The following is a 24,536-nucleotide window of genomic DNA, read 5'->3' on the forward strand; positions in this document are numbered from 1 at the left end:
GCACTTGTCTTTTGGATTGCAATGAGAGAATTTCTAGAGCAGATGCACTGAGGTTTCTCTCCTTCCCTAAGGGTCGACAGTAGACCACTTTCACATCCTAAAATAAAGTGACGTGGAATATTGGTCAGACGTGGTTGGATTTAGTACTGAGATTGAAGATGACGTGAGGAAAGCGTCGTGGTTGCCTTCACATCGACTGTTTGTACTTAATTATTCGGATGTGTCCCGAGTAGATTCGTAGCAGTATATGGAATTTTGTTCCGAATGTTCACGAGTGCATTTAATTTCATTCTGTAGACTCCTAGCTCTTCCGGATTACGGCAAAAAAGCAAACTACTTATTCCTAAGCAGTAGTTCCGCAACTGAATCAAATGTCAGTTTATCGAAACTGTGTATCACGAACTCTTCACAATCCCTCCGCAGGTCAGGTTGGAAGCATCATCAACAGTCAAAATGCAGCACGCGTGGCTTTTGAGGAAGTGTTGGTAAGTATTAACAACCGAAACTTACTTCGACGTATTCCTGCTTATTCTTGTCAAATCTGCTTTTGATGCATTTTGGTTCGCTGAAATTCTAGGGGAATCCACGGGCCAGGAATGGATAATAGATTAAACGTCTGCCCACATTATTGAATTATAATAGGTTTCCTTGAAGCCGAAAATAGTACTACTTCCAAGCTGCTAATGCCGATATAAACCCGGGTAAAATCGTGGATGCCAAACTAGTCATCCACCAGCACAATGATGGCAAAGAATGAGCACTAGCGATGGTTCTCCGAAATGAACTCAATGATCTCACATTAATTCCTTCAAATGCAAGTGGTACCAGGCGATTCCACTGTTACAAATCACCTTAATATAACTCTATCCAAAACGCTCGATGAGTGTCACTTGAGAAGAAACGGATCGTAATATGGCGATCCAGCCCTCATATTACTACTGGTGCTGGCGTTTTGTAGCGCGGTGCCAAAGTCGAACAGGTTTTGCTGTGAGACTAAGGATGTTTTACCCTTGGAAAATATACCATGGAAATGACAGCAAGCTTCCTTATGCCACTGGCTGCTTTTTGTCTATAGTTTTCATGTGATGCGTTGGTGAACTGTGATTTCGATTCTTATCGGATACGTACGACACAATTTACACTGAGCAAGAAGTTTGTGTTTGTTCTCCATAATTTGAATCTTTTTCAATAATGGGATTGCTTCCAGGAATTGAGAAGCATTACGCCTCAAAGATCCTTAAGCTTGAGTACGCGGGAGTTCTTCGGGCTACTCCATAAAGTCCCAGATTTTCCCAGGAATTGCAATCATGACAACAGTTTTTCACACGTATCCGAATGTGGTCATGGCATCATCCATAAATGCCGATTTAAGTCAATTTTCCTCGGCTGAGAATTTCAGTATTCCGGATTTGATCTAGCAGTGCTATGTGCAGGCGTTGCAAACCTTCCAAGCAGCCTACTGTGCTGTCGGTGCAGTGCGCACGTTCCCCTATTGCACGATAGTAAGGGCAGTTCAACAGCAAATGCACTGTTACATTACTGCCTAACAGCAGGTTCTGATTTCTTCAAGCACTTTAAAATAGTAACCTGAAGACAATTCAGGACTTAAGAACTCAAAGGGTTAGTTAAGTACCGGTTGTCAAGTCTGTGGACAGCGTGCTACTATGCCGCGCCGCTTACGAAGTCTAAGAAGGATGAAGTCTATGACAGATTTAATGGTAGAATATAGCACGTTGTTCGTCAAAATTGTCACTTCCCTGAATTTTTTAACTCCACTGATATCATTCGAAGATTTGTTGCCTCATCTTCTAAATCCTGTTACCACATTATGTGAGTTAGATTTCCAAGATGGAAAGTACGTATATGCTGGTATTGGCATCAGGTATCCACACACAGTTTCGACACATCTAAATCTAATTCTGCTGCTTGTTGTGCAACATTTTAGTCCAGAGATGACTCGTGTTGGCCTTCCACGATCAGTTGTGTTTAGGTCTTGAATCATCCGTGATGATGATACATGATTATGCGCTTTTCCTCTATTGCATTAGCAGAGGCGCAAGCACCGTCAAATTCCGGCTTCAGTCTCGTGTTCTACAACAACCATAACACAACAATCTTAATTTTCCTGCTCACACAGACATTTGTTTTGTTGGGCGTCGATAAAATCACCCATACTCTAAGCTACAACTGGCACCAAGTTGCCTTACAGCGGATCAAGTTAGTTGCTCTCCTTATTAAGGCTCTCACCATCTTTTGACAACTCTACCAAGCTGGTACTATCATTAATATTTTGGCATCCACACTGGACATCTTCAAAGGTTTTTGCAAAAAAATACATTCCGCAGCAAATCAGTGGACATAGCTGCTGTTCACTCATCTTGGGGAATGTTGCTGAATACATACTCAGTAGTATAATGTATGTTTCCTCTCTTTGGTTTGAGCAAGATATGCACGCCCCTCGCAGTGTCACGTGAACGGCCATTTTTTCCACTATCCTAATGACAGGATAACGTAAAGAACTATATGCGATTGCATTCTGTGAGAGATGACCTCCAAAGCCGCATTCTCCGGTGGTACGATTATGCGTGGCAGAAGTAAGTCACTGTACCTGTTTCCATAAACAATGTATCAGAAATGATACCTACTTAATGGGTTCATCCAATAGAGATAAACCAAGTCTTGTGATTATTTCCGGAAACCCATTCTAGCGAACAGCCAGAATTCATCCTTCAAACTTACCTCAATTTTGACAGTCGCTGTTTCCTTTCCCCACAACTACGACTTTCCCAGGGACCAGTAGAATAGTCCGGGAGTTTTTGTGTTCTTATGTTTAACTGTTAAACTTTCTTCTCTACTTTCGTTTCTCTAGAAAAAGCATGAATGGAGTACTGGATGTCGCCTCCCTCGAGATGCTCCCGGAAAAGCTCAAAACCGAACTGGTTATGGATGTCAATTACGAGACGCTAAGGAAGGTGCGCTAAGACCACTTTTCTATTTTTCAACCACCTTGTTTTTTCGTAGACTATTAATTGCGGCTAGAATTTTAGTAATTTGACCCGATCCATTCCTTGCTCTTACAGCGCTCTTCCTTGCCAGATCCGATATTTAGATCTGAAGTAAAAGAAACTAGCCTGTCCTTTAAACGCAAAATTGATATGCCCAATTGCTGGACACTTTTGGGATCCGTCAGACACTGACGGCCTCTTTTATCAGATAACAGGAAATAAAACCCATTAGAGCCTGACACAAAAGTCACTGAAAATCAAATTTTACTAGATACTTGAAACGGAGATCACCATAACTCACTAAGCATATACCGGACCGAGATTGACATGCATCATATTAAGATATTTGTTCATATTTTCGTGTGCTTGCCATACGCCTTTCACCGTTGGGTTAAAAGTAAATCATTGCTAAATAAGCCAAGGAAAATAACATATTCACTCTAGTGTTGAATCCACAGGTACCTAAACGTCCTGTAAACCATTTGTTATTATTATTAGGGAAACTAAAACAGCTCCATAATGAATGCAGCAAAAATTGGAAGTGTAATAACTTACGGTCGTCCTGCAAAATTATCCGAGTGTCTGCAACCGGGCAAACACCAATGAGATGGATTGTTTTTTTCATATGTGAAGCACTAAACTGGCCAAGCAGTATCCAGCACAATATAGGATTTTTACCAAAATAAATACCACGTTTTATGGCCTAAAGTGTACCGATTAGTTGACGGTTCGGCGCATCATCAGCAGAAATGTGCTACACGAAACTGGATGGAGGAGAGGCTTATGTTGGCTTCAAAAAGTTGATATTTTTGAAGCAATCGTGTCACGTCTGCTCACAAATGGGGTGAATTTTTCAAAACTGTTATTTGCCTGAACGGATGTAAGCCGTACAGCCAAAATCATTATCCAGAGCAATCCAGCTTCATTCTGTTGATTTCCCTGTTCGCTCCTTACGAGCAGCTAAGCATCGCTTTGCTTTTCACATAAATGACCATAATGTAGAAATTTCAACTCACTTTTCTGTGGGGTGAGTCTGGGGAGAAAGGCATATCATCATCATCATCATCATCATCATCATCATCATCATCATCATCATCATCATCATCATCATCATCATCATCATCATCATCATCATCATCATCGTCATCGTCATCGTCATCAAAGACAGCAACGGCAGTGTTGACACTACCGTGGAAAGCATAACACCCTCCGTTTGATTTGAAAGGTTTGATTGATTGCTGAATCACCCGAAAGGAAAACTGCCCTGTGTTCCTCTATCAGATACAACTGCCTGCCAATTTAGAAGAGAAAAACTTTGTCAGTTGTTCGTTGGTAGGGCAGAAATAAGCGGATCGCATCGCGTGTGGGACATCCAAAGTTCTAATTCCGTGGACTTCCACACACTTTTCACTGCTGCAAGCTAATAAAGAAAAACGCGGCAACAAGCGTACTAGGGTAGATAGAGGACAGTTCGATGTTCATACGGATTCAATGCATATCCCAAATTGCTCACATTAATTACTCCGGGTTAACAGCACCAGTCCTTTGAAATTGGATGAGCCGATAAGTCCTTTGTGACAGAATTGTTACGAGTGCTTCAAACCCAAGTCCCAACACTTACAATGCTCATGCATTTGTGTTTTCGCATCGTCTCCATTTCAATCAGATACCTCAGAAGATGCTTTTTACAGTAACAATATCTTGTTTCAAGAATGGTTTGACAATCGACTGGCCTTTTATTGTTTTTAATACGTTTTAGGTATTACTGATAGAACATGGTCTTATTAATACCAGAAGTTGCTAGTTAAATTGTCGGTAGGGTATTTCCAACACTGCTGTCCGAATATATCTTTTATATGCCTTCAGCCTGAAGCGATGCAATGGGTTTTCAAGTAATATAACGTATACAACGCTTCCTCCCAACGCTTGAGAGACAAAAGTGCCGTCACCAGTTGTGCAAGCTCAACGAATATATGATACATTCAGCCAGGTCGTTTTATGCACCGGGGACCTCATGAATCTTCGAAAAGGACATCATATCCAAGGATGAAAACTGTGAGATAGTTAGTAAAAATAATAAAAGGGGCATACGATTTGCTACCATAGTGTCTGATGGAAAGTGGGAAAAGGCGGATCCGAAATTTGGAGGAAGCAGCTGCAAACGGGAATCGCGATTATTCATTGTTACTCACTATGATTATATAGTTATTGTGTAGAAATGTCCTGCCTGGTTTGATCCGTGCAAGCAGTAAATAGTCTTCAGTCAGTTCAAACACCCTTGATTAGCGGTGAACCTGAGAGGCAGACCTTTTACCATCTGAAGTACTCTACGCCATCCAATGGCAGAGAGTTAGTTCGTGTGAACTTTCGCTCTACACAATAACATAACAGATCTGCAGGTGACCTTCGGGACAGCCGTGTGCATTGAGTTTGGGTAGACAAACCGATCCACAATCTACCAACCAGTCTTTCCCATTTCAGTATACCGCAATCATCAACAGGTTTTACAACCCGCATAAACACGGCTACTTTCGTTAGAATAAATAAAATAAAAGAACACCAAACAAGCCTCAACACGCAGCGTCATCCTGAGGTGTCTATAAAATTACTGCGGAGGATAATGTATCATTGAAAGGATAGAATGAGAGAAAGGTGCATGGATGACATTACACTGCACGCACGTTCACATCTAGGGCCGGCATTCATAGAAGTCTGCTCTGATTCGTAATCGCTGTCTGAAGTTAGGTGTCAACGCCCACGCGGATTTCCTTGGTGCACAAATATCCGGGTGCGCACACCCAACTGGATACCAACACAGCATCTGTAAGCAGTGAAATTCGTGTGACAGCTGCTCACTAATCACCAACTGAACAGCATTAGCAGAATCGGTTATATCCATGGCATCTGCTGAGAAATGATGACTTCGTTTCCAAGGTTAAACAAACATAGTAACTTTCACAGATCCAGCCAGAACTACAAAAACTAATCTAGCAATCTCGCTAGATGTTTTGCTTAGAAGAATATACTAAATCTGGAAGTGCATTCATTGTTTCATTAAGCTTAAGATAGTTGTGACCAACATGTCTCAGGGACTGTCTCGAAAAAGTACCACATCAGTGTCCTGCTTCTGGTGCCGTTTTTGTCTCAAGCCAGATTGATTCCCGTCATTAGTCAAATAAACTTCGTATTCGCAGGAGAGGAAAACCGAGTGAATCTTGTCACGTAAACAATTATATTCACTCAGTTGTTACATTCTTCTACACTTGACAGATCGCCATTTTCAAGGAGTGCCGTCCAGAATTTCTACATGATTTGGTACTGAAAATGCGGCCTATTTTATTTACCCCTGGAGATTATGTGTGCCGCAAAGGAGAAATCGCGCGTGAAATGTTCATCATTGCTGACGGTGTGCTCGAAGTCTTGGGGTAAGTGGGATGAATTCACTTCTGCTTAACGATAACATGCAGCAATTTCTGGTTACTAGGTTGCAATCAGATCGGTTGAAGTGGATGACTCGTTCACACCATTTACGACTGCTTGGTGAGAACAAGATTAGACAGGTGATGCCAATGAACAAAAGGCAGTCAAAGTTGGAAAACAAGTTGAAGGCCAGTTCTTACAACACAGCATTTGTATGGCTTGCTGTGTCACAAATTACACCCTTTGAAAGCACAACACTTGAAGAGGCCCTCCCAGGGCTGTAAAAAGACCTCTCTAAGTGACCCAATTGACCACTTGGATCGTAAAGGTCAATGCCACAATAAGCAGTTTTAAAACCTTGTGTCACTCAGGCGAGTATGAACTATCGTAAAGATGGTTCAGAGTGTCAACAATCAACCTGAAAGACTGGAAATAATCTAACTTTCCAGAATATTTATGTCATATTGTGGTAGGCTGTCGACCTACCTAGGCCGTATGACCACTCATCAATAAGCTGCTTGCTGATGCTTGCTAACTAGACCAGGATTTCATGCGAGTGCCAAAAACAAAGGACTGGACCTGAATGTCCAAAAGATGCTTTTCGGGCGTAGTGGATTCCACTGAGTTGACATGAATCTCAAAGCAACTCAGGATCATCAAAACTCAACCAGTTTTGTCAACTGGTAATTAATATCATTTTCTCGTTTAAACAGTGTGCCTTCTGTCTCAGTTATTGTGGGGGGGGGTCCGAGTCTGCAACTTCCCTGCTACAGATCCTGTTAGTGATGCTATTCTTATGCCATTTCGCGATCTGGAATCCACACCAGTGCATGCTGTGCAACCCAAGACAGTAAAAGTGTGCAAACTTCGAGCTACATGACCAAAAGCCACATCCTGCACCGCCCGTCACCGTCCCATATGTGCTGACCAGTCAACCCCACTATCAGAGTCTAGGTAAAGTGGACTGAAACTTGTTTTAAAAATCTCATTAAACTACTTCTGAGTAGCTTGAGAACTTGCATCCAACCATCCATTTGGATACTGCCGGCTTGTCCTGACTAACTGAGTTACTCCACAAACCCAAACCAATTGTTTGGTACAACCAACACATTTACTGAATCAGTCTTTGGAGGCTGGGGACCTGGTGAATTACTTGTGAGACACCAACACCACCCAAAATTCGGTCAAAAGTCTTCACAGCGGATGGGTTTTAATTGATCCGATTTATTTCCCCAGTTCCGGTTATCAAATGAAACAAGTGTACCGGAACAACAGGAAAGTCATTCATACCAGATCGGTAAGAATGTAAATTGATGAAAGTTACAACCCGTCAGAAGTAAACCAATTGCGATATTGTCACCTAGGAGCCAAGCCTTCCAGGATTCGCAAAACTTGACGTTAAAGTTGCGGACTGAGTGCGATTCCTCGGAAACGGAGGAGAGAATTTTGCCTGTTTTTGGCGCTGCCAGCCCCCACTAGGACTACCTCTTTCGGAAATTTGGAAATAAGAGTAATGTTTGTTATGATAGTATACTTCCGTTCATCTATAGTGAACCAGGATGTTCAAATCTACATTTAGCTCAACCGCTCTCCATTCCTAACCAATGCGTTTGGTACTTTGACTCTCCACACAATATAGAGATGATCAAACCGGGTCCTCGATCTATGGCGTCAATAGACTTTAAATGATTCTGTTCTTTGACGATGAGACAAAGATCATTTTTCCATTCAAAAAGGCGTCCCAGAACGCGGCCCTGCTATTTTTATGATTTTGAGGATCATTGGTGTCCCTCAACTTTCTTCCTGCTACATATTTTTTCGTAGATACTATGCATCTCAGTTTGTAAACCTTCACTCACAGAAGTAGACAGTGCTTGGATTAACCTGCCACCATATCATATCCTGCCTATATGTATCCATCATAAGGAAGTAACTGCAATTAAGTATTGGTTGTAAACAGAATACTTTGTGTTAAATGTAAATAGATTGACCCAAGGATGGAGAAATCGAAGAATACTTAGATAACTATATCTGTTTTATCCTTACTGGGAATCTCTGCAAGGATTTTTGAACCCGCTGGGCCAGAAATTTGAACAAATAACGGTTAGGCCACCCGCGGCTGACTGTCAAGGTGATTAGCCCGTATTTGGTGGAACTGGTCAGTGTGATGAGTGGCAGCATATCCTCTCTGACTGCGAACTAATCACGCCACTGACCAGCCGCCTGTTCATACTATTAACTGAGAGGCCTCGGGTTCAAAAGTTCATCGAATTTTGTGCACTGTGCATTGCTTCTGGTTTCCAGCAAGGATGGAACAACTGTGCAATGATCCTTGGTCTTTCAGCATGGATTAGTCGCACTTAAAGAGCAAAATTTCTGCCGAGATTTCCCAAATCCCTCATACTATCAATATTACAGTGTCTACGGTAGCCCAGGTATAGAGTGACCGGACAAAATATCGAACAGTAAACATAAAATTCGTGCTCGTAGATTATCCACTGATGACCGACTTATCGACCAAAACTGAGATCTTCCAGAACATTTATCCAAAGTTATTCACCAATACAGTGCTTGACAATGCAGTGTATTATTTCTTATTTTTGTTTGAACAGCCCCAACAATGAGGTATTGGCGATGATGGCGAGCGGGGATATGTTTGGTGAAATTGGTGTACTTCGTATTGAAGGACAAAACAAGTAAGTATGTGACCGTTTGATCGATCTTGAGGATAACCTAACAAACTGTATTTTTGTCATTTGAAGTCCACAGTTATATCCTAATCACTCGACCCACTGGCTGGTAAATTCAGGAGGATCCAATCCAATTTAATTATGATGTATTTGGAGGGAGATATGGTGGCAACACTGGAAGTTGTGAATTTTGTTGTTGCGTTCTGTTNTTGTTTTCTAAACAAGCCTGTAGCTGAAAAACCCATCATAACTGCTTCTTCGCTGGGTACCGATTATTATACACAGCACTTTACGTAAGAACATGCGTCTGAAAAGGGAACGTCTGTTAGAATGAGGCAAGACCACTAGGCGTTGGTGTTTTTCTCTTGGTTAGAGTGCTGGCGGATCATCCACAGGTATGTTAGGAACAATAGAATGTACGCCAGTTAAATAGTTCTAAAACGAACGACTCTACTCATCTAAGCTTAACCATACCCATACGAGCATCCTTTGCGGTTAACCCGTCCTAACAAGTACCTACTGCAATCTAATTATTGTGTGCGAAAAAGGATTCTTCAAAACGCACCAGTTCTTTATCGAGCCGCGCAGCATTGTTGCAATGAGAAAAGGTCTCAGAACAATTCTATCACTCCATAAAGTTGTACGATGATACTTGAATCAGTCTTTGACTAGTAGCACTATCTGGTTGTTACTGTGTGATATCAAGTCCTGTATAAAAGAGATAAAATCCATTTCGACTAAAAATTTTGCCTCACATAGATCAGTAATACAACTTCTACGGACGACGAGGACTGCTTCCAATTAAAATATTTTTAAAAAATCTTTATGGCTGGATTTTTACCCACGAAGTTTGGTCAGGAAGATACAGGTGTCCAAAGATCACGAAATCGGTTTTTTTTAAAGACGAATCCACATTAATTGAGTGTATGCAACTCAGGTCACTAATGCAGAATTTTGTCGCTGATCTAACTTATTACGTCTCCTCAGGGAATATCTGTGAATGTTTTTAGGAGAATGCTTAGGACTCTTAGTGAGCTAGAATATAAGAGCCATATGTTCAGCACTAATCAGTTTGCACTGAGACCCTAGGAGGTTTCCTGTCGCTGAATATTGCTTGTATCCTAATGGTACGCATGCAGAGAAAACGGTACCCCCATACTTCCAAGTTAATTGTTGTTTATAAAACGAAAGAAACGCAAAGCTGATGCTACTGAGGAAATTATCACTACCGGTAGTGGAAATAAGGAACGATAGAAATAGCTTTGTGCGAGAATTAGGCGAATCTCTCGGTTGAAGGCGAAAGAACAGATCGAAGACCATTTCGTGGTTCATCTGGGTTGATTCTCAAAATTTCAGAATACTTTCAAGTGGTACACCACAATTTAAAAAGTGGAAGACATCAATTAGGACCGATAGAAATCTGAGAAGCGTGTCAATCTAATAAACTCCGAGAGGTATTGAAGTGGTATCAGATCTTTGAATGTGTTTACTCCAACGTCACTAGTATAGCATCAAGGAAACCTACTTTGTTACTTTTGATTTTAACTAAGCCAAACTATGATCCGCTCCCTGGACGATTGAAACTCAGATACAAGCTTTTCTTGTCATGTAGATTAATATCTATGTATTTCGGTGCCTACAGCTAGTAAGGCGAAGACGCAATCAGTAGTGATGAAAACTCTGAAAAAAGGTGACCGAAAGTGGTTTTTATATGCATAGGAACGCCCATACTCGAAACTTGAGGTTACAATGATAACACTAAGGAGTTCTGTTTTTTCAATGGCACTGATGTTGGATGGAATGATACTTAAAAGGATGGTAGTACGGCCCCGCTGAAGTGATATTTCTCCTGTGGCCAAAAGTATCATCATCTTGTTCGGTTAGGCAACAGATTTCGTGGTAGCAAAGTGTGGTAGATCACGTGAAGTCAGCACAAACAAGCCGTAGTAAGATAAAGTGCCTCAGTGTTGCAACAATCACCGCATCCCCGGTTACCTGTCCAGCTTATACTACTTGGGTACGTGATCCATCAAGCCCTAAACTTAAGTCATATAGTGGTTTACCGTGTGCAAATTGCGTCATCCATTGGACTCTCACTGTCTGGAAAGTGACCAATGGATGGCACTCACACTCTTACTCAAATCGGAGACAGTGTCAACAAAGGTTGTTTTAGATGCTGTTGTATGCCGTTTCAGATGCGGTTCAAATACTCTTTACTGCCGATGATGATCACCTTAAAAAATGCAGATATTGTGCAAAGTATTTCGATAGATGTAATGAGAAACACCGCAGATATATATGTGGATAACAGATTGAATAAAGAAAATGGGTCTCAGGTCTCTCAGTTTCGACTCGGACTATATTAGGAATGTATAACGTTGTTGAGTTTTACCCCATCCGGATGGGGCTGACTCCAACAAGTAATAGACGCATTTTTTCGAAGACTGTTGTGACCAGCCGTAGAGAATGAGCAACCATCCGTTTCCAAAAACGGCCTGTCACATCAGATAAGACTTGGACAACTGGTAGTGAAACATGCGAGTAGCGGCCACATATACAACTTCCTACTTTGTAAATCCAAAGTAGCCACACCGTAGGGGAGGCAGTTTTAAAAAATCTAAAATACCAAGCTATCATTTGACGGCAATAAGTCTGTCCAGAAACAACTGAAAATAGGCAACAGGCCAAGACGCGCTTTTTCCGTGCACTGATCACGAAAAACACCTCTGACAAATTTGTAGGGTTGTCACTTTCAGGCCAATGCTCGGATAACTGAGAAGCCTCAGCTATGTTTTCCGCTTGGGCAGCTACCGTCAGCGATAGGTTGGAATCAGTTCATATCTGAATGGTGTCTTGTAGTCAACTCTAGTTCAATTTATCACCACTCCAAACACCCAATGGTTTGGGTGCTGCGGCAATTACTTTGCAGGCCCACTGTGAAGCTTCTCAAGAGCTTGACCCCACTCTGTCTGCATCAGGCAACCGGGCTTTCAAACTTGCTGAGGGTAATCCTGGCGTACACCCATTGTGACTCCATTTGCTGTGACTATCCTTGCACACACAAGCCAAGAACGCTGTGTGTGAAGGCTGTTGACTAATCAGCCTTTACGGTATTCAGCCACTGTGCTTCTATAATCTTCAAAATCAACCGATTCAGGTGAGCTCTGTTAGCCTGACTGAAACATGACACGAAATGTTGAACCTAGTGAGCGATATTTTGGCTCTTTTGCACCAATAATGCTCAACCTAATGGTCATTTTGTTTTATTACGTTTCTAAGGCGGACTGCTGATGTGCGTGCAGTTGGTTATACGGAGTTATATGTGCTATCAAGGGACGATATAATGGAGGCGCTGGAGGACCATCCAGAAGCCGAGGTCAGTTTTATGCGTCTCTATGCATGCCACAACCGACACCGTCACACGGAAAGCTTTTATTCCCTTGGGGATTTGTATAACAGCACACCTACACAACTTTCAATGCTTGTGGATCGCAACCTACTACTCTTGCCTTGCATGTCTCTGTTGATGTAATATCCACAGTTATAAAAGTTTAGTGATCTGCCTTCTCTGGACGGATGTAAAACAGTCGGTATTCGTGTTTTGTGAAAGTAAACCTTATGTTTATGCTGATTGCTTGCCACTCTACGTACAACGGACTGAAGACAGGTGCAGACATGTCTGTGATGCATTGACTTATCACCTTTCGCAGAGTGGCTGGTCAAAGTAATCGGACGCGTTCAAATAGTCAATACTTACCACTAAACAATCTTCCATCCTGACAGTAACGGTAGTCTGCGCGCGCCCCTTAAATCAATAATAATGATAATAATCAATCATCTGTAACACATTTTTGGTGCCTAGCTTCCGTGATACCCAAGAGGCTCACGAGAAGAGATGTACTGCCAGAATGACCAGGGCCAGAATAGAGCGACAGAGTTGCTCGGGTTTGGGCCTTCAAGTCATTGGGTTCGCGCCCTGAACGGCAAATTAACTCGTGTTTGCTTACCATCTAAGACACCAGAGGTATGATTTGGAATGTCAAGCTACCACCTTGGCCATCACCAGTGCGTACCATCAAACCAACCGTTTCGTGCCACGTGTTCCTGTAGGCATGGTAACACTAGTTCCTGTCAGTCCCCCGATTCAGTTGTGACCGATCTGCAACTCCCGCCAATCGGTACAATGCTAAAATCTAGAAAAATTCAACTAAAATAACGTTTAGGTTAAAACCTCTCTGGCAAGCTCTGTTTAACTGGACCAACATCCATCAGGCTGTATCCCCAAGAGAAATATCTGACAACGGGGATGATTTAGTCTTTGGGTGACGAGTGATTGGTTATACAGCCAATCTGTTATGCGAATAATATTGTTGGCCCGGTAAAACGGTGAGAAGCATACTAAAATACAAGGACATTCTAAGAGTCTCTCAAACAAACTGTAAAGCTGAAAATGTCAGGGTTGACAAGTTTATGATAGTTGGATAAACAGCTTTTACATTTTCACAAACCTCCAGACAGACGGCATACAGGGTACATGAAAACGACATCGTGCGAAAAGTGATTGCACAGAAAGATGACACATATAAATTCTCAGATTGAGTAACTCGGTGTAGATTATGGGTCCAGAGATGACTGTCATTGTTTTGATTATAAATAGATCTGTTATATTTTTAATCACCTATATTTAGCAGCGTTGAAAACCTTATTTCGTTATTTATGATTTCAGTGAAAATTACGTCGGGAAGTTTTGCACTTGTAGAAATTAGCACTTTCTCATTTTGTAAATTTGGGTTCACCTGCACAATGTAGATCCATAATTTTGGGTCCTCGGAATCTACATGGTGTAAAAACCTAAAATAGCCCCTCAAGTTTACAGACAAAACACCTTAGGCGTCCCGAAGTTGAATAACAGTCATTAAATCACTTGCCGAATTGTCCTACTCGCACGCTTCCATACACTTTCTAGGATAACAAAGTAACTTTTCAACGGGAAATCAGGACGTCAGATGGAAAACCGGCTCTAATAACCAGAGTAACACAGCCTAGAAAGTGAGATAAAACCCCCCATCCCACAGAAAAAAAGGAAATCAGATAAAATGAAAAACGTCATGTCGAACTTAAATGCGCGACAGTTTTTTTTACAAAAGGCGAGTGACTTATTTGCGGATATCTGTGTTTCGGCAATCCACCAAATACTTTGTGATGATTCTTCATACACGATTATTCTGCAAAGCGAACCGTCTAAATGATGCACTGGTCGGTCCAGGAATCAATATACAGATAATACGGACCAGATTTTTTTCCTAGAACAAACTTAGGAATAGTCGATAGAAGTGCAGCTTCCAACAAGTTCCCCTGGGGATTCTGTCTCCCTCAAATGTTGTCGATATGATGGGAATTCCACAAAACTAGTCTAAAGCAGCCTTTCGAGCTTCGGGGTTATTTGCACCAGATGTAGCGTAAAATCTCTTCGTGACTTGCAGCGTGAAGCAAAAATACAAGAAAAATCCGCCTTCCGCTGCCGCTCATACGAATAAACCTTCTTTCGTGAGTTCATAATCTAACCTGGAAAAGCCTACCTCTTGATTATCGACGCCACATGATGGCATTTTGTGGACACTAGTATCTTGGTATGGCAACGTTTTTATGTGAGCTGTGATATTCCACGCTGGTTTAAGCCCTATCCACTATAGATAAAAAGCTGTACTGCATTTATACGTTAAAAGCTACATGACTGAGGTCAGGAATAGTCCATAGTATCCGGTAAAAATACCCAACTATATGTCTGTCCCTCAGCTGCATGGCCAATACTTTTGGAAATGTTTTAGTTCAAAGTCTGTAGGATGCCACGTATGGGAACACTATTTACGTGGGTTTTACTCAGTAAACTCAAAACTATGGTTCACACAGACATAACAGACGAATCCGTTATCAGTGAGCGAGTGAAAATGCTTTCATATGAGGAAATGCTTCCGCTGGATACATCTACACACAGATAAACAAGTCATCTAATTTCCTGCACAGGATGGTAAATCTTTTATCAATCAGACACTCAGAAAAGCAATGGTTTTTATTGAATTTTGCAGCAACTTATCAGAGATACAACTTAACTGCGTCTTTTGGCAAAAACAGGGAATGAAGCGAAGCGAAACTTTACTAGTTGCTAATCAGAGTAAACACTGACGTTGCTAGTGACACCTTCGATAGACTAAAGAAACTTCAACTATAAAAATACCCAGCTTTGCGAACACGGATTCACTGAGTTATTGCCATTATACCGATGAGACGGGGATGAGTATGAGTACATCATGACTGTGTTTTTTGTTTTATATTGAGATAAATGGCCCAACCATTTCTTAATATATCAGGGTGTATCTTGTTTGCTTTCATTCTGCGCTATTGAATCGGTCGTATTTGGCTTCCTGGGTGATATCGAGATAAAATCCCGTGGGACAATTTTTGTTTTTTCTTTTTAATTCTTGGATTCTACTGTGCCTCAGTGCTTACAATCCTCTTGAAAAGTGTCCGTATGTAGCTCTGTTTATGACAATTTAGATTGTTGCTGTCATGGCTCAGGAGTTGGTTCACTTGGGTCGCCTTCCTGTAGACCTCAGTCTGCAGCTGTCCTTTCAGCTATCTATGATGAGCTGCTGGTACAATGCCACATGCTACCATGTATGCATTTGGATGATGAGACCGTTGCTCTTCCAAGGAAGCATGATCTTGTTACATACCACACGTAGCAAAAAATTGTGGTTCCTGGATTCTAGACTGATCATAGATTGATTAAAAAATGAAGCCAAAGGTTTTGTGTCAAAACCACCGAAGTCGAGACATTTTTGGGAGCCATGAGCACCTTCCAAGGAAACATGATCTTGATACATACCACACTTAGCAAAAATTGTGGTTCCTGGATTCTAGAAACCGAAGGTTTTGTATCAAAACCACCAAAGTCGAGACATTTTTGGGAGCCATGAGCAAGAAGAGCATGCTGAAGTTTAGATGGCTAAGGTAAAATCTGTGAGGTCGATTAGCCACATAGACATAACTTTCACCATTCTGTGAGCGTGGGTAAAAATGGTCGACCAGTAACTTGCCATATTATGCATACATGATTTACACGGCTGATTGAGAAAATTTTGCGGTTTTAAAACGTTCTACAATATGGACGTGATTGTAAAAGAGGGATTCAGCTTAGTATTCTGTCGTGACCTAATTGGTGTTAAAAAAAAGTGTATTCTACGATCTTTGTACGAGTGCTTTTGAGCCAAACATAAAATCAATGGAAAACCAGAGAATTTTTCTACATAATGAGTTCTGAGAAAGGATAAAGCGATCGTGCATTGTTGAACTGTTTTTAGTAATCTCATAGGTGGCGTTCCTTTACGATCAAAAGCAGTATGTCTTTACATTTTAATCGTAGAGATGCCTTGTTCAGCAGATAAATAAGGTGCGCATTAAACGCAGGCCTAATGTCTGGTTTCGAACGGTTTACTCAAGTCAGTAAGAAAATATGTAGGATTGTCACTATGCTTCAAATAATTGCGATTTTTTGGCTTAAAAACTCGCCCTCTTCTACAACCATACGGTTGTGTATGGCCACTCCAGATCCAGGCTGCTTTGCAGCTGATAGACCACTTGTTCACTGAATAAGTCAGAAATGGAAGAAAAGATTCTTCAGGTGGCCTTGCTACTTAAAATATGTCTGACGGATTTGGATTACCCGCAATCTCGCTCCGAGTTGTTTTGGCACATAAAAAGGCAAAAACTACACGGGATTGGGTAACTTAACTGCGGAGCTGCCATGCTTATCTGTCCACTGACTGAGGAACACACGAGCATGCAGTGCATTCAAATAGGCTCAAAAGACTGTCAAAGCCTGTCGAGCATTTTTTTGTTCTTTTATGGTCTACTTTAGTCCGTCGTTTATTTTTAGAAGGACCTTCTTACTAGTTGAAACTTTGTGTAATCTCAGAAAGCTCAATCATTTTGTAATAGGGTGTAATTTTTGTCTTAAAAACCCCCTACAAAGATGATCACTTGTTTGAACTAGTTCGTACACGTTTGAAGTTGGTTCAAGATGGAAGCGGAAACTTCAGATCAGATGCCAATAGAAAAAACTAGTCTCTACTCCTATGCGTGACCCTCTGTATGATGGGATACAGTTTAGACGCTATGCTTGGTTTAGTTACCATGCCTTCAGTTTTTTCACTCCGGATTTAAAAGTAAACTTCCCGAGTAAAAGCATGAATTTTCCAACTGCCACCCCAGCCCTGTTAACAAAACTTGCATGGCAGGATGAAGCACATGAAAAGCTCGCTCACAAGTTCATTCTTTCATGAAAACTGTAATCAATGGGACCGCAAAGATGCGTAGATTGTCATAAAGTTATTTTGATATTGATGACCAATAACTCCTGAAACCCGTCGAAAAACTAATTCTGTTGTGTGACTAGGTTACCATATATAGTGATCGAAAATCCATTCAAGGATTACGATCATTAAGTTACAATGTTGCTAACCTAACGTCAGTATCCTCGCTTTTTTTAGATGTTCATGAAAGACGCCGCCAGACGACGTTTATATGGTTCTGGTGGAGGTCCTAGGCCTTCGCGAAGCTCATCAGCATCTCAGTATCAGGGACCTTCAACCTCTACACAAGAAACGAGGAAGGTGGAAATTGGGTTCCGGACAAGTGCTATGCTTGGTTAGTTACCATACATTCATTTTTTTTCACTCCGAATTTAAAAGTAAACTTCCCCAGCAAAAACACGAATTTTCCAACTGCCACCCCAGACCTGTTAACAAAACTTGCATGGCAGGATGAAGCACATGAAAAGCTCGCTCACAAGTTCATTCTTTCATGAAAACTGTAATCAATGGGACCGCAAAGATGCGTAGATTGTCATAAAGTTATTTTGATATTGATGACCAATAACTCCTGAAACCCGTCGAAAAACTAATTCTGTTGTGTGACTAGGTTACCATATATAGTGATCGAAAATCCATTCAAGGATTACGATCATTAAGTTACAATGTTGCTAACCTAACGTCAGTATCCTCGCTTTTTTTAGATGTTCATGAAAGACGCCGCCAGACGACGTTTATATGGTTCTGGTGGAGGTCCTAGGCCTTCGCGAAGCTCATCAGCATCTCAGTATCAGGGACCTTCAACCTCTACACAAGAAACGAGGAAGGTGGAAATTGGGTTCCGGACAAGTGAACGTCAGTCACACCTTGAGGCTAACATATCAGACTTGATATCTCAGTGAGTAGAGACCCAATATTTTTGCTTACTTCTGACATCTCTCGTTATTTCGACACAATCAGAATCATCGGCACACAATTTTGTCCGTTTCAGGGTAGAATCTACAAGAGTTAAAAATACCCTTGAAAACTTCTCCAAAACGTGGCAAACACTCCTGGTGAGTTAGACCTACCAATTCGATAATCTTTGTCACAGAAGGACCTTGTTCAGGCGTACGAGGATGAAATAAAGCAACTAAGAGAGGAGCTGGACGAAAGAAGGTCGTAATTGGGAGCGAAACAGGCATTTACATATTTTCAGTAAGTTGCAAATATTGTTGCCTTAGTTGTGAGCACGAAACGATATGGAAAGCTTACGAAGAGATAATTAGTAATTTCATCCATGTAAGCTTTTAGAAGAATTATTACATGGAGGCAAACTTGTGAAAAATAACTGGTTTGATTGCTGTCCTTAACCTTTCAAAACAGCAACCTGTCTGGGTGGGAACCGGTTCAAATTTAAGCTTGACTTTTTGGGTAGTGTGGACGAAAGAGTTCAGCTTTCGGAGTATCCCATCTTGTATTCAGAATACTTCTGTTTCTAAACGGTAAGGCTTGTGATAGAAGTTTATACGGCCTTAAGAGAGAATGCTTGCCAACAGAAGTCTTGGGGGAATATCAGAGCGAGAACTTAGAATTGAAATCTACCTGCATCTAACAAGAGTGTCGCTCTCCTGATTTGATTTAATTCACACTTCCCAGCTCTTGCGTTTTTAAACCAAACCATAATCCTTAAAAGTTAATCCAGTTTGATCTGGTTCTAACGGTCAAAAGAGCATTCTGCTGTGGATTACTTCTTTTGAAGTACCCCTGAAATGAAAAAGCACTTAAACTGGTGTAATACGTCATTTTGCACATGTAAGAGGTCTCACTGACGAGGTCAGAATAAAGCGCTCCTGTGAATCCTACGGTGTGTAAATTTTCACTTCCCATCACTCTCACTGTCTCTAAAACGTCAACAAATGACGTGATGACCCAGTGTTCTACGAAAGCTTTGCAATTCGTAATCGTCCGACATCATGTTCATCTTTATTCCGGCTTGCTTTTGAAACAACAGATCAGTTATCAACACCATTGTCCTATTCATATTATTACTCAAACAGTTTTATTGCATCAAGCCAAGAACTTCGAAAAATGGTTCTTCAAAGGGGGATATTATTGTGAACTAAATCCTTTTCTAAACGCAACTGATGTGCTATAAATCTTCTCATAGGGAGTATTCACTTTCCGATGCGAATTTTAATTTATCTCCTGATTGTGCTGGTTCACAAACTCATCTTTGACTTCTTACCTAATACCTTCGGTATGCCAAATTATATCATGACTTCCTTGTGTAAACCTCTGACTGCAAACGCCCAAGCGGCCTGGGAGCTGGCTGGGAAAGAGTCACATCTTGCTGACACTGTGAAGGTCCCATGTTATCTTTGATATCTGGTGCAACTGATTCACTTGTGACCAAGGAGCTGAATCTTACAGGTAAAAATTTTATAAAAATCTGGAAATTTGATGATGAGGCTTTACAACGAACACAAAAGACCTGGACAGGATTAATGTGTAGCTTGCTAGGAAAAACACGAACACCCCGGTTTCGAAACGCCAAATCCATTAAATCGAGTCCAGAGCTGCTGTTCATGTCTTTCCTGTTACTGCTTTCGCTTGAAATTTTAATCCCTACCTGATCTGCCGCTTTTCTTCAGGGCCTCGGAAGCCCATATGTTGACTTTAAGCTCTCCGTGTTCCAGAAGGCTTCCGATATTCTATATATTTGTTTCAATGGAATCCGATGCGACTAACTTCACCATCCAACCAGTATGTGACCATAGCATGCGCTTCATCTGTCCATCACCTGAAGTGATTTCGCGTTACATCTCAGGGTCTCCCACTCTAAGTCATGTCAAGTAATTGTCTATGAGAAGCTAGAAGTCATCAGCACTCTAGTAAATGCACAACACATTTCAACCGCGAAATTCCTCAAGCGTATTGCATTCTTGTAGCTGTTGGAAAAAACAGTGAGCTGCAAAGGGACCAGTATACTGTTGTCAACAATGATCATGATGCGCGAAACGACTGGGATTCACAAACTCGAGACTTCCACGAATTGCTTAGTTTCACCTTCCAAAAACACGGAGTAGGCTGAGATGCGTTTGCAATCGCTAAATCGAACACCGAAGGCATTTCTTTCAAGGACTACTTTCCTTGCGTCATATACATCACGTCGTGGGAAAGAATTCAGGATATTATTTACTTGTTTGAGAATTTGGCTTCTACATCTTAATAGACAGTTATCTAGGCTGAACACTGGACTTTCGTAGTCAATGTTCTTTTTCAAACACTGGGATTCAGATTAAGAAGTACACCAACTCTTGTGGGCAGGTGATCTCAACCATTTATTCTTACCCTTTCCTGACATTTGGCTGATTTCCACGCAATGAATTCCGTCATTGTCATATTTAGGAAATACGATACCAGTTTTCACGGTAACTGTTTTACTCTTCCGTCCTTATAAAGCCATCCTCCCAACTTTCTGCAGATTTTATTAAATTGGACACCTTTTTTTAATTCTAGTTATATATATATATTGTTTACCAAATGATTTGCCGCCGTATGAACTTCATCTGTGTTATATTCAGTCTTCCAGATACAAATCTGTTACAAGTGGTCCGATGGAGCACAAATGATTTGCCGCCGTATGAACTTCATCTGTGTTATATTCAGTCTTCCAGATACAAATCTGTTACAAGTGGTCCGATGGAGCAATTTTGGATAACGAAATTATGTGGTATGGACTGGGTGAAAAGTTGTAATATACACTTTGTTTTGAACCATTTACAAGAAACTTAACCAATGTTCCGCTGCAAATCACAGTTTGTATTGTGCCTTACACTGAACATAAAAACACTATTTTCTGACTCCAGTGACCAGTTTTATCATTGCGCCTTCTCCCGCCGTAACATGTACATTCAGGAGCAGGTTTACTCTTCGAGACTAAGCGTACTTCCGTGTAGAAACCAACCACAAACTTTGCAGCGTTCACCAAAAGTATATTCCAATCCGGTGCCTGTAATGCATGCTTCCAAGTGAATGTGTTTAGGTATTAGGCAGATATCCCGAGGAACCTGTAATCGGTTGTCACTTTCAACTTTTTTCATCTTATTAACCTTTAGTTTATTCAACCACTGAATGATTCATCGGACTTTGGTTCACACAAGGGCTGGTGATATGGACCTTCCAGGAGTAAGGTGGATAAGTAAATTACTTCAACTCCATATTATCATGAGGTCCTTTTTGCAGTACGCATTGGATGAGTAGTCAGATCTGTACTGTCCTTCGGTATCCTATAAGAATTGGCCGTAATCTTTGACGCTGCATTTAACTGACGGCACCATCGTGATTCCATTTTGCCTACCTGGAGAAGTATTAACTTAGTGGGAATGTGGATGACTGATAGAAAGTAAAGGAAAAAGAATGTGGACCCATTACGACGATCAGCCTATTGATGTCACACAAATGTGTTAGGGACAAACCGCCGGATATCAACAGTAACAAATCGCAAATGCTTATTATTACACCCAACAGTCTTGCGAAATCGACGTTGCAGCACTTGCTGTGTGACTAGCAAACACATTAGAGCGATGTTTACGTATAATTTGGCTTGCAGGACACTAGTCTACCAAATCTTTGCGAAATAACCTGTATACTTCAACATAATTATGCGTCACATTGAGCCATTTCGGCGATACTAGCTCGCTTGTGCAATATTGTACGGTGTGGCGCACAAGTTGATCCACGAAATATTTCCTGGGAAACAAATAGCCGATAAAAATCCAGTGAAACCCAAGATGCGTCATAAAACTCAAAAGGTGATTCGATGTGAGTTCATAAATTTCAACAGCTTTTGAGTTGGGCCCCACAGAGACTATCCTTAAGCTTGACTTCAGCATACTGATTAAACTAGGATGAATGCTCATTTCTACACCACTGGCCGAGAACCAACTTTGATTAGCTTGACAGCTGAACAATAAGAAGATATCGGCATGTCTAACGTTCACCTATGCAAGTCTTGCTACATGGTCATTCAAACAGTAAAGCTTCGAGAAGGAAGCGGAAACGACAAGAGAACGTTGCCAAAGACCCGGAATAATGGACAAACGTGAAACGTAGTTTGAGTGGTCACGCGAAGACCTTTTCCAGAACTACCAGATACTGTTTAGAGGCTATATAATCATAGGCAGAAGAGGAGAAATCCACCCACCCAACCCTGCACTAAGGATGTCACCTCAATTGGTGATGGTACGTTTATAATTCAACTTCCGAGCTCGGCGAACAGACAGACGACCAAGCAACGCACCCGAGCTACATAAATTTCATAACATTGCTAATTTACGGAATCTCCACTGAATTTTTGGCCACAACACCCAAACATACTATCAACACTTGAAGAAGTGAACTGTACAAGGTACACCAATGCACATAAAAATATGCGTACTGCAGCAGCAGAATCCACGCTTGAGGAATTGGTTGCTTTGAGCGCCAGTTGTTTCGTAGTTGATGGTCATTGGCTAACGCTTAACAATCAGTTGCGTTTGTAGAGTGAGCGGAACAAAAGCTTACTCTGAGCTAGTGAAGAATCACTCTCAGCCCATTGTTGCCTTCGGCAAAACAATTACGAACTGAGGCAGAGACGTGATGATGAGTAGCATATCTGAACCAGAATGAACCACCCGAACATAGCGATAAACCGATTTCTTGCCAGTTGATCATGCTTGTCATTAACTACACGATGATTGTCACTCTCCTGAAGCAGTTCAAAGGCACAAGCCCGCTTAAGGAACTTGAGAAGTATCTGATTCCTCTGATTCCTTCCGATTCCTCCGGAAATCAGTGAAAAAATGCACTTCCCCAATCGGACCCAGATCCTGGAGCACGAATGGCTAGTTTTACTCAGAAGTTGAATCAAATCCATGGCCACCGCAGACAACTTGTGTGAAACGCTGTTGAACAGAGTCTTGGCAAGCAGGTTCTCTGTGTAGGCTTTCTTGAGACCTAGTCGGTACCCGATGCGCCCAATTTACACATTCGTCATAGAGAAGAAACCTGTCAGCTAGCTTAGCATACTTACATCCAATCCACAAAGATATACACACAATTTTTCGTCGCTAGCTTTGGACGCTATATTTTCGGACGCGTGGGTCTCAAGCTGTATTGTCCCGGTTCTGGTATTAGTCAACTGAAGCCTGAGAGAGCTTATACGATATGTTATTTGAACTAGCACATTCATCAGAGCTAAATATGTAACAGCCGAAGCCAATTTTGGTCCAATACTGCTACTAATATATTCAATGCTATCCCAGGTTTTAACATTATTTGGTAATGAACACTTCCGGTCCCCCAAACATTTTTGCAGGAAGATGATCAAACCATACTCGTTAAAATTGATGAGAAAACGCGGGAATTGCTTTAATGGGTAGAAGGTAATAAAAATGAATACCATTCTACCAGATGAAACTAAATTTATAGAAATGGCAACTAAGGACAGCAGGAACTAATTCATACCAAAGGTGGCATTAATGCCATGTTTTAAACAACCTGATTCCTTGGTGCCGATACTCCTGAGCGTCACAATAATTCTTTGGCTTCATAGTCCCCAAAATTTCACAAACCCATTCTACCTCTCAGGTCTATCCTCGGCATGCCGAATTCTTCCTATCAAGCATTGAACAATTGGATAGCTAGCATGTTAGAACCCATTAGAAGGTTAATTTCAACTCACATTTGTAGAGATACTTTCCAGTCTAACCGATAGAAAGAGAGGGATGCGATGAGACCTCCGCCTATGAAGAAACCTGAAACTTCACATCTAAATGCACTCACTGGACAATTCACCATGTCTTCTCGTTACACAAACAATACATTTGTACCTTCAACTGATAGAATTAGATTAGTCGAACTGCACTAAGCAGTTTCACCTAAGTTCATACTACTACTAAATTATTTATTTTTGAAGAGCATGGTCACAAACATTAAAAGTGAGTGCAAGCGATGAATGCGAAAGAGTAACAGGAGAATATGGGAGAAAAGAAACGTCTCATTCGAAATCATGCCAAGGATAGTGCCAG

At 41.3% G+C, this 24,536-nt stretch overlaps 1 protein-coding gene across 1 annotated transcript; it reads left to right on the forward strand.

Annotated features, from left to right (window-relative positions):
* Positions 1-2,505: 2,505 nt before the first annotated feature.
* Positions 2,506-19,848, forward strand: T265_13373 (hypothetical protein; the record flags this gene model as incomplete). The annotated part of the gene is made up of 8 exons (XM_009168607.1): positions 2,506-2,594; positions 2,870-2,972; positions 6,276-6,430; positions 9,038-9,121; positions 12,395-12,491; positions 18,189-18,382; positions 18,476-18,543; positions 19,634-19,848. The coding sequence occupies 8 exons, from the start codon at positions 2,524-2,526 to the stop codon at positions 19,846-19,848; spliced, it is 987 nt and encodes a 328-aa protein (XP_009166871.1).
* Positions 19,849-24,536: the final 4,688 nt, after the last annotated feature.

This window comes from Opisthorchis viverrini, assembly GCF_000715545.1.
Source record: "Opisthorchis viverrini unplaced genomic scaffold opera_v5_61, whole genome shotgun sequence".
NCBI classification, from domain to species: Eukaryota; Metazoa; Platyhelminthes; class Trematoda; order Opisthorchiida; family Opisthorchiidae; genus Opisthorchis; species Opisthorchis viverrini.